The following is a 14,352-nucleotide window of genomic DNA, read 5'->3' as shown; positions in this document are numbered from 1 at the left end:
CTTGCTGGAGGCTTTGCAGCACAGGCTGGCAGGAGCAGGGACTGAGGATACGAGCTGGTGTGCAGGGAAGGAGGGAACGCAAGCAACATGTCTCTGCAGAGCAGAGGTCTCAGCTTCTGTGTGGATGGGAAGCATCTGTCACTGGAGGGCACCACACGTTTTGTACTTCTTTTCTGCCCAGGATAACCTAGGGATCTAATTTAGACAACCACTGCCCCAGACAATACTAAAATGCAATGCCTCTGACAGCTGAGGTTCTGCATGAGGTGTTGAATCACTTGTATGGCATTCTTATATGTGCAAATTAATGGCTTTAGCTTGGGGGGGTAAGGATACAAAAGCTGAATAAATACCAGCATTTCAAACAAATATATGCTCTACTCCTCAGTGCTGTATACAGGCCTCTGGCTTGCTAATACTGCTGCTGCTGTTGCATTTTGTATATTGGCCCAGGGTTATCATTATTTAACGACACTCATTTCTTATATATGAGGCAGTGTAGGAAGAACTTTCTTTTCAAAAATAGCTAAGGATGAAGGGTAACATAGATGACTTGTACATAGATATTTTTAGCTAAAGGAACTGGATTATATGAGAAGTTTAGGTCTATAAAGACAACAGAGTTCCTCAACTGTTCCCATCTGTCTCGTCCCTCCCTGTCCTGTGTCAGCAGGGGGAAGTAGTAACTAAGACCTTCTGTGGCTTAGATGCTAAGTGCTTTCATCAGAGTATTTTTGTCTGCCCTCTTTTCTTTCCCTCTTTAACATTAGTAAGAACTTTTATTTATACACTGTGATGAGACATTATATCTACTATGGAAAAGTACTGACAACTGCTTTGTCAGTGACACATCCAAGTAAATCTGCTTCGTTTTACAACATTTTTGTTAATCTGGAGTAAAATATTGCAGGTGCTGCTCAGATTTCTACTTGCCTTCAAGATATTTTTATGGTTTCAATTAGCCCGATTGCTGTAACAGCAGTTTTCTAAAAATTGCAGTGATGGTGGCTTCGAGGCATGCAGCGTGAGCAAGGACACCTCCTGTTCCCCATCCGGATCTCAGGCTGCGTCTCCGAGCCCCGTGCCTGCCCGGAGCGCAGCTAGCTTAGCCCCACCCTCTGAGCAGTCCAGCCTTTATTTATATGAAATCTGTGGTCCAACTGGCTTCAGATGGCGTGTGTATGTGCGTGTGCCTGCCTTCTGAGTGTGTGAGACGAGCTGGGATCATGAGCCAGGGTTGTTCCAAGTGGTTTTAATCAGCAGCCCATTAGAGGGGAACGGGAAACTTCTAACAGGATAAGAGCCGAGTAAGTAAATGTAACTTTGAGCTTGCAGTCTGGACACAACAAATGCAAATGAAAATTTTCGTAGCCTGTCAGTTTTCAGATAAATGATCACTTTTAGGCAGAGATCAGTGCATGCTGACAGGAAAGAGGCAATTTAAAAGGACTGGTCTGAAGGAAACTAAAAACAAAGTAGGAACTGAGAATGCAAGAGAGAAAAAACAGCAACGATTGTTCACAAGGTTGGTACACTCTCTTATTCTCTTCAGATGTGGACACAATGTGTTCAGCTTTAACCTCTTGATTTCTTGGATACTGCTTTCTGGCTGAATAGCTCCTTCTGCAGAGCTGGAGCTGTGGATTTCTGCTCCTCACCTGTCTGCTACCAGGTCTCTCCTCCTGGGAGCACAGTGTGGAAGGGCTTGTCACAGCTCCCTGCAACGGACCCCATGGCACGCTGCTGTTCATTCCTCCTCACTTTTATTTATTTATATATTTTTTTTTCCACAGGTTATTCCCATAAACCCCATGGGAGGATACTTTAAAAGCCCATGCTCCTCTGGATCCTGTGACTTCTTGCCAGGCACCAAGAAAGGACTCAGCAGCAGAAATGGGGAAAGTCCTCACTAGTTTTGGATAAAGCCTGCCTTTGATTTTTTTTTTTTCACCCTGTCAGAACGTGGCTACTTCGAAAGCATCTGCAATGTGGCAAAGGGTGAAGTGAGGCCATGGTTTGTGGGCAAGTCCCCAGGTGCCGCAGGCTTTGTCGCCCTCGCCCCTTCCTCCTGGCCTTAGTGGTGGCTGTCTGTCTGTTCTGCCAGACCCTGACTCCTCTCATGACCAGCAGCTTCCTTTCAGCAGTTGTTAATGGGATTTCACCACACAAATTGAGTAAAACACAGCAAGGAAGATACAAGGAGGTCTCAGCAAGCAGCACTCGCTGCTTCTTCCCTGTCAGTGACGCACAGGCAGTGAAAAAGGTAAGTCAGCTGGAGCAGAGTGCTGAGCAATAATTAGCATGGCGAGGGATGGTGAGTCTGGCAGGATCATCTGAGTCCAGCTAAAATTATACTAAGCTTGAAAGTCTGAGGTCTGTGTACAAACAAATGAGTGATCTAACGACAGTGGCATATGTGCGAGCACATCTCCATTACCAGCTCCTCAGTGTGGTGTTGCTAACACAGGAATCCTGAAATCTTTGACCGAAACACGGCATTACTCTGTGACTCCAGAGAGATTTCAGTTTGCTGCACAGGCCATATTTTATTTTGGCTTTAGGAATAGGGTCAGAGGTTTTCTAGTACAGATACGTAAATCAAGAGGCAGTTGGGGTTTCAAGAACAGTGACTGAGGCTGTTATTAGCAGCAAGACTGTAGTTGCCCTGTATTAAAGTTATCTGCTGGTCAGTTTTGAACTGTGCTGAAATTATGCCGAAAAGCTGAATTTAACTGCATTAAAAAAAATAATAGTGTTTCTCACATTTTCAAATCACAATATTTACTCTGGAATCTCTATCCCACAAATTTTACTCTGTCCTTAGGTTACCTGACCTCGTGTTTATTTTGCATAGGGTTCCTAGGATGGGTGTTAAAACCTAACAAATGCAGACACTGTTATTTTACTTGGAAAACGTTCCAGACTGAGGTAGTTATTTTCACTCTGGAATCTGTGATCAGCATTAGCACAAATGCTTCAGGTTTCCTTCAGTCCTACAGAGTGCTGCTAATAGTTCAGCAGAGCCCTCACTGTGAAATTATCATATCACTGGCATTTTATGTATTACTGTATCACAGCTGTAAACATAAATCTGTGACATCACAGACTATGGACAGCTTCCACATAAAGCAGTCAAAGTTTCTAAAAATAAACAGTGATTTAGAAGGCTTCTTCTTTGATTGGGTAGGGTTCACAGTCTGAAAGGTCAGCAATATTGATTTTAGGAGAGCAGTTGTAAAGTGCATCTTCTGCAATCGAAAACAGATATGTGAAATAACTGGTGTGCAAGGTTTAACCTTAAGTCTTAAAAAAATGATATATATATATATTATGAAGGTCAGAGTCATGAAGGTCACTTTCTTGTGAGTTGCAGAAATCTACTTTATACTGCATTTGTCATGACTTTGTATTTTAATGACCCCTTAGTACACTAGGTATCCAGATTTGGGTTTGTTCAACAATGTGACATGAAGAATTACAATTTAAAGGGAAGTGAGCACATCTGACAGTGTAGGTTGCACTGGCATACAACTTTTGACATAGTCCATTCCTTTTTACTTATTGTCATGGCAATGAAAAATTCATATGTTAAATTCAGTTACCTAAAATCTCAAAGAGTTGGTACAACAATGACAAAACTTAGCTTGTATGTTATTTGGCTGAAAATATTTGTAATTTCTACTTTCCCAATTTGTCTGAAGAAGATGCAGATTGAAGTTGGTGTGCTAGCTGTTTGAAATAAGAAGAAAGATTATGTTCACACAACATGCTGTACTTACTGCTCTCCAGCATGCATGGCTGAATGTGACTATCAATCACACACATGCTGAACCTGTAGTACAGATTTAAATGCATATGTTAACCCTCATAGGTATGTTTTCCAGGCCTGTGCTACTCTAACACATTCCTCTTCACATTCTGAAGACCACCCGTAGCTGGCTCCCTATTTGTCTTGAAAGTTTCCTCTAGAGCATTATGAACAAAATGTCTTGCACATGTTGGGATGTTACTGTTAGCTGCTCTCTGTTTCCAGAGAATGCTCTGTTGGTTGTGTGGGCTGAATAACAATCTCAGGGAACAGAAAAGACAAACATCTCCAAAAATCTCTTCTACTTTGTTTTGAGAGTGCGCTCTTGAACTGTGTGTTTTCGCCCACTGCTTTTGCAAATAGCTGAACTGTTATCTTGCTTGATTTTACTGGCTACCCAGTAACATTTAAGACAGATGTCATGGTTGAAACTTCTCACTGTTTTATTTTACAGTCATGTGGCCACCCACAGTAACTAGCCTGAAAACAAGTTTTCATTAAAGCCCTGGTTTAAATCTTCATCTATGAATCTGGAAAAATCCTTTAAAATATAGTCCGAAAATTATTCACACGTGTTCTTATTCTATGAATACTCCAGCAAGTGAATTTGTTTAAAAGAATATATTGTACAGGTAAACAGTGGCTTAAAGGAAGCACTTCAACATGTTTTATGAAATGGAAGTTCACAGAAAAGTTTTAAGGAAAAGAAGACCCTGCTGGAGATACTATTCCTTAAATAATATCCAGTGTTTTAGGTTTTTGAGCTGAAGCATCTCACGTCACACCACAGAACCTCTTCAGACTGGGTAGGGCAGGTTCAATTCTTGTTTCCTTCAGAGAAACAATCAGTATTGTGTTGAGGCTGCTGTGAGAATTTGGTTATGATTATTATTGCACATGCAAAATCTCCTTCCAAAGTTTGATAATATCTCCATTCAGGGTATGCATAGCACAATTGCCTAAAAAAAAAAAAAAAAAAAAAAAAAGCACCTTTTATGAGCAGGGAGGAAGAAAAGGTGAAGATTTTAAGAAAATTGCAGCTTTGCCCTTGTATCTCTGATCTCAAAATTCATCTCATTTTGGAAGGGAAAGTTCCATGCAAGTGTGGAAAAAGCACGGTGCTGGAAATTGCCAATTTGGTCTGTAAATGTGTCTTTAACGACATCCAGGATACCCTGGGATGGAGCCATTACTGTCAGGAACATAGTGCAAGCTGCCTTTTATAAGTTGCAAAAACGCAGATTTCATTCCTAGCTTGGAAAGCCTGACAGAGCTCATGGTACTTCTCTCTCAGGCATCACGCATTACAGGATTTTTAAAAGCTTCTTGAGAGCTGATCCTCTGGCCTTATTTTCTCATGAGCAGAGGTCAACATTTGCTAGTATAAAATTAAACTCTAATATCAGTAGCATGAAAAGTAGAATGTTTATTTCTGAATCTCTAGCAGTAAAGGTGTGAGAGAGAGCTATCACATGCAGCAGTAGGCTGTCTTCAGGTTCTGCCAGCCACACTTACCTCTTGCACAAGGAAATATTTGCCAATGTATATAATAAGGAGGAGAGGTGGTGCTGTAGTATCTAAGCTGAAACTGGTATCAACATCATCAACAACAAAAGCCTAAACAAGCCCAGTGGGTAGGCTTGTATGGCACAGTACCAGAAATACCTTTGGTACCAGACAGATGTAAAACCATTACACTGAAGTGATTTAGCTTTGCTTCACAGCCACTTCTGAGAAGAGCTAATTGGCTGGTCACAGCTGCATTTACACTCTCTGAATTAATTCATCCAGAGCCAACTTAGGTGTCTCTGCACAGCAGTGTGCTTGCCCAGTTAAACATAGTACCTCCACTATTGTGAGGAAGCGGCGTGACAGTATTGCACATCCTAGGCATTGTTTTGGCATACTAGTTCTCTAGCTGTGGCCAATGTATAAAAAAGGAGATTTAAAATCTCAAATTTTAAGATGGGTCTTGAAGGAGATTATTTCATGGATATGCTTAAGAGCCTTTCCTCACATCCCCTGGCTATTTAGGGCCACCTGACAAAAAGTAAATAAACAAGACAAGCAGCTGGTTATAGGAGAATTTAATGAGTGGGTAAGGCTAGCATCTTAGGAAATGAAAGATAAGAGGAACAGTGAAAAAAGGCTGTCTCTGTTTTCAAGGCCCTCAACCTATCCCTTATATAATAGATATATCCCCAGGAGGAGCTATAATGAGGTGAACAAAGATCAAGAATAAGGAATTGATTTTACATCTGAGCATTCTGAACTTATAGGGTAGGATATAACTTACTGGGTGTGGACAATATGAAAGATGCAGGGTAATAACAGCCTGGATGTGGCCATATATCCAAGGTATTATGTAGAAGGAAAAAAAAAAAAGGAAAAAAGGAAAAGACAAACATCACAGTTATCATGGTTTAGTAATAACCCCAAGATCTAAAGGAAGATCTTGTTGAATGTCTTTCACACGTTATAGGCCCAGGTATCTATGTGGTAGAGTCAAAGACTGAAGAACTGAGAAATTGTTACCAGAGCTTTGGACAAACAGAATGGGATTATCCTCTTTTTCCTTGAGTGGTACTTTCTATCTGGTCAGAGCCAGAAGTCCAGACTTCATAGTCAGTGGAAATAACTGTTTCAAATGCAAAGTTCATCTCGGCTTAACACAGATATTTAAAAACAGACTCGATGAACTTCACCCTCAAAAGACATGCTTTTTTTTTTTTCCTATTGATTTTTGGTGCTATATGCTTCAGATAGAATGGGCAGGGAAGGAAGATGGCAGGAGGGGAACATCATGGAAGAAGGCATGGGGAAAGGAGGCACTGGCTGGGGCAGACGTGGGAGGCAGAGTAGGGACCTATGGCTATGAAATACTAGGTCACATGAGATTGTGCATGGAGAAGCTGGATTTGTATTGGGGAAGAGAAAGGGAGATGAGTAGGGAAATGGAAATAAAGGAAGACAAAGCCAGTGGGAACTTTTGAAATGTAAATGGAAGAAAAAGAATAAATGAAGCTGGGTGATAGAATGAGAAGGGGTGATTTCTGCTATTATGCAGAAATGGAGTAGGGTGAGAGCTCTGGATAGAAAAGATTGTATTATGCATAATAAGGTTTGATACATTTTAAATGTAAATTTAATCTTAAAAAAGACATTTATTTTCTTTTTCACAAGAGAAAAAAGGAAGTGGAAAACTTGGCTACTATGAAACCTCAGTTAAAAGAAAGCAATTGACAGATGGTCTAGTGTTATCAACTGCTTTCCTTGGAATTATACCACGTTCACATTGCATCCTACGAAAGCAGGAGATTTTTCTTCCCCCCTTTTCAATGTAAAATGCAAGAGGCACTGACGAAACAGTTACTTTTACTGCACAGATATTTTGTGCAGATAGCTCAAGATATTTTGGTGATAAAGAGCTCAGCTATTGTGGTAGTAGTCAGGAAAGAGGAGCAGGGTGGAGACTCTTTACAGGAAGGGAGCTTTGAGAAGGATGCATTGGCAGCAAGTGGAGGGAGGGACACGGAGGACTTATGCTTCACTGGAGTCCTTTCCTTAAAAAATCACCTATTTTGATAAGATGGTATGATTTGGCTCATCATTTGTTCCCAATACAAGACAGTTGGTACCAGGTACAACATGCAATCATAAAGCAAAGGCATTTTTGAAAATTTAGTTCAGTACTTCTAGCCTAGAGTGCTGGTGATGGCTGTGCAAATAACTCCAGTTTTGCTCACGGATTTATGAAGTCATCAGAAACCAGCCATCAAAGTAGTGCTGATAATTTAGTCGCTTGTTCTGTATTTGCTCAGCAAACAATTGGAAGCAGAATTACATTCCAACTGTTTCATTCTACAACCCAGTCCTTTCTGATTAGGAAATCTAACAGAACTTATAGCCAACACATTTAAATGTCCTCCAGAAAGTGAAACAGGAAATTAACTTCTCTGTGACTTCTTGATAAAGGAGCTATGCGCACTTCAAATACAACAGTAATATGAACAACTTACTACTTCTGTGAACTTTTAGGCAAACACGGAAGAGAATTTAAAAGTCACATTTGGAATTAATAAAGGTCTGCCCAGTCCTGTAAATGAACCACTTAGGGCATTAGAACCACATGCTAAGATCTTATTATCATTAATGTTAGCTAATATTAGTATGGGAATGCCTGCGAGTCCCAGTCATAGATTTTTGTAATTTTGTTGTGCTAGACAGTATTTAGCAGTGAAGGTGCCATTGCTGTGAATATCACCAATAATGCTGGTGTTGTTTATGTAAGACTGCTTCTCTTTCCCAGTATTTCTTTTACACTCCCCTTTCATATGCCAAGGACTTTCAGTTTGCATAGTGGTTTGTGTATCTATTTTGCAGAAGCCCAGTATCCTTAGAAAGCAGTGTGTAAAAGTTGCAGTCAAATTATTTGAAGCTGTTGGACAAAGCTCTGACAGCCTTGGCAAGCTTGGTGTAAAAGAGAGGCTGCCTGTAATTGACACAGGGACTAACACCACCAGAACTGGGTAGCTGAGAAGATGATTCACAGTTTTTTGAGTTCTTTCCTGAAAAAAAAAAAAAGGTCAGGCAAACAAGAGTTGGGACATTATTTTAGGAAGAATATTTTTTTCTGCAGTTGAAATGATGGTCAGTGAAATTCTCTGGCAACTGTTCAAACTGTATATTTACTTCCTTGCCAGGGAGAGACAATGCATCAATATTTATGGAATTATACAATCTTCTTGGAATCCAAAAAAATGCCAAGGAACTGTTTTTCTCCTCTCGACTTGAAATATCTTTTCTACTTTCTAATTGTCCCAAACTACAACAGTAATTATATATTGTAGATTTAATTACTGACCAAATTCTGGATTTTTGGAACAAACCAGAAATTCTGTAAAACAGAGGACATCTTCAGAGACTAATAAAATCTATTGTATCCTTATACATTCATAACCTAGAATCGGATAAACTGGTTTAAAGTAACATGTCAAAACATTTTCTCTTTAACAAAGAACTTCACAGCCATGCTGAACTTGCAGGTAGACGACAGAATTTAGAAGTACAACTCAGATAGTGGATGTCTATTTTCAGTCAGACAAAGACAGTTACATAATTTTGAGCTTTCGTATTATGTAAACTGAGCTGTTGATCTACTTTGTTAAGACCTCAGAGGAATATGTATTTGATTACATTTTTAAAAAATACACAATATACTTTATGGAGCTCAGTTTGCTTTCTTCTGTGTTTTTTGGGTCATGCTATAAATAGGAATCAAAATTACGATTATTTTTTTTGGGTGCATTTTTATTCACTTTCGACTCCATCATGATTTTTTAGACCAGGTTGCTAAGTCTGTGGATCATCTGTGTAACAGCCAATTGCACTAAAATGAGATCAGTGACGCAGTTAAGGGCAATGACTTGCAAGCTGTAAGAGCAGGTATATCATGTCAAAGCTGACATAGACCTCATCCTATATCATATGGTAAATCTCAGCTTTGTTGTAAAGCCTCATTAATTTCAGTGGAGACAGCCGCACTATTCCCTAGGTAAGACGTGGACCACAGATGTTCTTCAACAATCCTTTTCACATAGGTATATTGAATCGATAATAAACTGAGCCGCCAACAAATAGCCTGAAATAGCCTGAAATTTGAAATTGAGGAAGAGGAAAAAATGACCTGGGCATGAAAACATTTGTCCATTTAACACTTAAATACTCAAAATGTTATTGATCCTTTTGATCTTTTGTGTGCGTGTGTGTATGCCTGCTGTACATTAAAGTTATAGGAATGTCAAAAAAAAATCAGGACCATAAAATGTCAAAATATTTGAACAGCTTATTTTCCTCTGTTGCACCCTACTTCTTTTATACCAACTCTGCCCAGACTGCATTTTTATGACTGAGAAACATCTTATAAAAACCAGCAGACTCTTTAAGTGTAGAAACATGACTGTTACTGCTATAATATTGGAAATTCTTAAATACATCTAGTAATAACTAGATCAGCATGGCTAGTGATGTAAGGCATTTTATGTAGAGCTTTGGAAGAAATTATGGAATCACTTGCTACAGGCATCAAGTAGGCCAGAACGTTTTTAATTTTGTGTAGCTAACAGGGAACTGAAACACAGATAAAGAAAACCCATCCTACCTTGCACTGCAGTGCAGTGGCTTGGCAAGAGAACAGAAAAGACACATTGCATCTTGTAACCTGGACTGCAAATAGCTCTGAAAGGAAAGGGCAGAGGAAATAAATTTGGCAACACTATATATATATGGATCTCAAGTATGGACCATAAAAGGTGTTACTTCATGTTATTTAGTAGCATCAGATTAGACTTCAGGTCAAGCTGTTAAATTTAGGACCCCAAGTTGTCTCAGTGTCCCAAAGATCCCATCATCGTTTTTTAGAAAGCTAGCAGATAAAAGTGGTTAATCTCTTAGTGCCTGGGCAGCAGGAGCTGAGGTTCAGGACAGCCTGTTCACAGCCAGGCCTGCCAGTTCCTCCTAGATGGGCATTCCTCCTAGACCAGTGTGGTTTTACTCAGGTGGGCAGCTGAGCTCCACCACAACTGCCCTCTCACTCCCCATCCGCAAAGGGAAAGGGGGAGAAAATACGATAGAAAAGGGCTCAAGGGTTGAGACAAGGACAGGGAGATTTATCAACAGTTATCGAGATGGGCAAAACAGTCTCAGTGTAGGAGATCAGTAAAATTAATTGCCTATTACTAACAAGCAAAGAAGTGAGAAACAAAAGAAACTAAAAACACCTTTCCCTCATCCACCCTCTTCTACCTCCTCCCCCCAAGTGTCGCAGGGGAAGGGGGTATGGGGACTGTGGTCAGCCTACAGCACTTCGTCTCCGCCGCTCCTTCATGGTCACTGTCTGCCCCTGCTCCACGTGGGGTCCCTCCCACGGGATGCCGTCCTTCCCAAACTGAGCCTGCGGGGGCTGCCCACAGGCAGCAGCTCTTCAAGAACTGCTCCCACACGGCTCCGTACCACGGGGTCCATCCCCCAGGAGCAAACTGCTCCAGCACGGGTCCCCCACGGGCGGCAGCTCCCCCCAGACCCCCTGCTCCTGCGTGGGCTCCTCTCCACGGGCTGCAGCTCCGGCCCGGGGCCTGCTCCTGCGGGGGCTCTCCATGGGCCGCAGCCTCCTCCAGGCCACATCCACCTGCTCCACCGGGGCTCCTCCACGGGCTGCAGCGTGGAGATCTGCTCCGTGTGGGACCCATGGGCTGCAGGGGGACAGCCTGCTCCCCCAGGGGCCTCTCCACGGGCTGCAGAGGAACTTGTGCTGTGTGCCTGGAGCACCTCCTGCCCTCCTTCTGCACTGAACTGGGGGTCTGCAGGGCTGGTTCTCACTCCTCACTCTCCCAGCCACTGTTGCACAGCAATTTTTTTCCCTTCTTAAATCTGCTCTGACAGAGGTGCAAACAACCTTGCTTATTGGCTCAGCTCTGGGCAGCGGTGGGACCCTTTGGAGCTGGCTGAACCTGTCTCTGATCTAACAGTGAGCAGCTTCTGTATTCTGCTCACAGAAGCCACCCTTGCAGCCTCATGCTACCAAAATCTTGCTGTGTAAACCCACTACGTGCGGCCTGAGGAGGATTCAGACACCTGCAACCTGAAGTGCTGGCCAGCCTGCCCCTTCCCCTGGGACAAGCAGGAGAAATGTGATAAGGCTGGCACGGACAGAGGCTTCCATCCCCAAGGACCACAGGGCTCCAGGGGCCTCCATGGTTGTCCCTTCCCAGCCCGCAGTGCCTCACAGGCAAGAAGGCAGAGAGGGGGACTGCCCCCTTGAAAGATGAAGTAAGCTTAGTTACTGGGGAGCAGAGGAACACTAAAGAAGGATGTGAAGCTGCTAATCATGAGAAAAAAAACAAACAAAGAAAACAAACAAACAAACAAAAAGAAAACGTTTCGGGGAAGAGGAGAAGCTGCTCACACTGTGAGAGAGCATCAGGTCCCGCCAAGGCCTGGTGCAAGAGGCGTGTGCTGTGAGGCGGCAGCCATGCTGGGGCAGAGTCTGCGGGACTATCACTTGGAGGGGAAAATAAAATGATTGTGGGACTCTCATAATAGATGCTATTACTGTTTGTTTTAAGCAGAGTGCTTAAGGAGTGACATTGCAAGAGGCTTGGCTTTTGCAAAGACAGGTATGTTTTGGCAGCAGCTTTTATGAGCTACACACGAAGTGTTAAAACTGCATGTGAAAGAAGGGTGCACACACAGTGCAGCAAAGCTCAAGGTGGGACTCATGCCAGAGAGCAAACACCCTCAGCTGCACAGGGAGGGACGTCTGCAGGACAAGCAGCGATTGCAAGCCAAAAGCCAGACACGAATGTGTCCTGGGCTGCAGTCCCTCAGTGCTTCTCACGTGTCCTTGGTTCACCCTGCAATACTGGCCATTGCATAACACGTGGGATGGAAAATTGGATTTGCTTGCAAAATAGAGCTGGAGGTGTCTCTTTTCACTGATTTTCTTCTATGATATGAGTGAAATGGAAAGTGGGAAACATCTGGCTGAACAGCCTGTAATGCTATGCAGCAGCATTGCTCTGGACGAGGCAGTGGCAGGGAGAGAGGCAGTGCTGGAGGGGGAGCCAGGGCAAGGGCTGGATTTAGGAACAGAGAGGGAGGGAGGAGACCAGGGAAATGGAGAGGAACGGCTGCCAGCAGCTGCTGGAGTTACTCGAGGGGCAGGAAGGAGACAAGATAAGAGAAGAGGAGGGAGGGGTGAAAGCGGGAGAGAAGTAAGTGGAGCAGGCTGAGGTGGGGAAAGGGCACTCAGAGCCTAGCACTAGCTTACTGCAGGACTGATGTGTTTTAAAAGTACTGCAAGGACAGGGAGGACATCTGACCAGGTTACATAATGTAATTCCTGTGACTTCACCACTATTTGTGCTTCTTCCGACCAGCATGTGATCACCATTTGTTTGAATATCCCAATGACTAAAGTAGTTTTGGATTGCATTTAGCAACTGTACGTAGAAGACTCTGACTGTGTTGTATCTAGATAATTTTCAGGGTCCCCTTGTCAATTACACAGATCCTTTCCACAAGGGATGTTTGTTCTGGAACACAAACAGAAATAGCATTAGGATTTCAGGAGTCTAAAATAGTTTGTATCCCTCGCTGCCATGGAGAAGCTTTCACTTTAGCCAAGTGTAATTTAAAACTGCATCTTGTAGTTGGTGAACAGATGACTGAGACAGTGACTTTAACACTAGATCCCAGGCCTATAAAGAAAATGGACACATCTTGAATGACATTTGTTTATGTCAAAACATCTGTCTCTTTTTTTTCAGCATGATCTGTGCAAAAATGGTGGTGCCTTGTTTGTGTAAAACTTCCTATGTCCAGTGACAAGCTTACTAAAATTAGAAGGCATGGAATGACTTTGTTTTTGAAGCAGATACTGCTGACTGCTGCTAGTTTGAAATTCTTGAACTTGCCAAGAACTAACTTAGCATCCTGAATTAAATCCCTTAAATGCTGGTATGTTTCAATCCTAAAGGCAAATACTTTTCACCAAAAGAAAATCTTGTTTGTTAATGGTGGTTTTATTGCAAAAGAATAGCTAGACAATTCCAGATATTAGTGACCTGTTTCCCACATGGAGCATCCTGTTTTTATGCCTTATATAAGGCAAAAATCCCTGATTATACTAGAAATACTTCCCAAAATGTCACTATAAGTTGCTAGTATCTTTTTTGAGAAAAATAATGACTATGTATTATGCTCCTGAAAAGTGTCCTATCTTACGACCACTGTCTTTGCATTGTTTGCTGTAGATCGAAGACTCCATTCTCCAGTACTTTGGAAGCCGTACGAGAAGAGCAATTCTGTATGCACCTCCTGCCCATAGTAAAACTGAGCGTCAGCTTTGTGAGCGCATCCTGAAAAAACATGGATATGCAGTCACAGTCCTTGAAAACAGGAGACTGATGGAAGATCTGAGACATGAGGGCCCTTATCACAGTAAGAATAAATTGACTTAATTAACGCGTTAATTACTAATTGTTAGCTATTGATCTAGTATTCTTCCACAGAGGTAAAGTTTATACATTCTCAATATAAGTAAGGATACAAACCATATTCAAACCCTGCCCAGTTATGCAACTAGTTTTTCACAATTAGATGATTCTTGTATTAGAAACTTCCTTCTATAAAGATGCATAAGTAATTGAACATAGTCTTGAGAACCAAGTCAGATCACTTCAGTTCCTGATGAGTTCACACACTGACTTCATCAATATAATAGCCGAGTGATTTTCAGTAGAGCATTTCATGATACAACAAATATTTGCAATATTTGCTTCTTTCTCATTTTCTCCCTTAAAGAAGGGCTGCATGCATGAAGGTACTCTTTTTCATTATGTAATAGCTTATTAAAGAACACAATATAGAAGTACCTTTTGACTGTAGCTTTATGGTGTAGACCTGTAGATTGCCTAATAGAGGAGCTTTGGGCATCAGTTATATTTGTTGACCATGTTAAAGTGGTTTTGGACACCTTAAAGGTA

General features: G+C 41.9%; 1 protein-coding gene across 3 annotated transcripts in view; it reads left to right on the top strand.

Annotated features, from left to right (window-relative positions):
* The first annotated feature begins 1,131 nt into the window (after window positions 1-1,131).
* The window catches only part of CPED1 (cadherin like and PC-esterase domain containing 1), a 152,753-nt gene continuing 139,532 nt past the window's right edge, over window positions 1,132-14,352 (top strand). Inside the window, exons 1-4 of one of the 3 annotated variants that reach the window (XM_013194592.3) lie at window positions 1,132-1,307; window positions 1,405-1,525; window positions 1,794-2,263; window positions 13,621-13,807. In XM_013194592.3, the coding sequence (XP_013050046.3) occupies window positions 2,012-2,263; window positions 13,621-13,807 (439 nt within the window). In that variant the 5' untranslated portion in view covers window positions 1,132-1,307; window positions 1,405-1,525; window positions 1,794-2,011. Of the gene's footprint in view, window positions 1,526-1,793; window positions 2,264-13,620; window positions 13,808-14,352 lie in introns of all 3 variants that reach the window. The other 2 variants (XM_013194593.3, XM_013194594.3) reach the window with 2 other exon arrangements.

Source organism: Anser cygnoides, chromosome 1, assembly GCF_040182565.1.
Source record: "Anser cygnoides isolate HZ-2024a breed goose chromosome 1, Taihu_goose_T2T_genome, whole genome shotgun sequence".
Taxonomy (NCBI): domain Eukaryota; kingdom Metazoa; phylum Chordata; class Aves; order Anseriformes; family Anatidae; genus Anser; species Anser cygnoides.
This window is presented reverse-complemented; position numbering and strand designations above follow the sequence as displayed.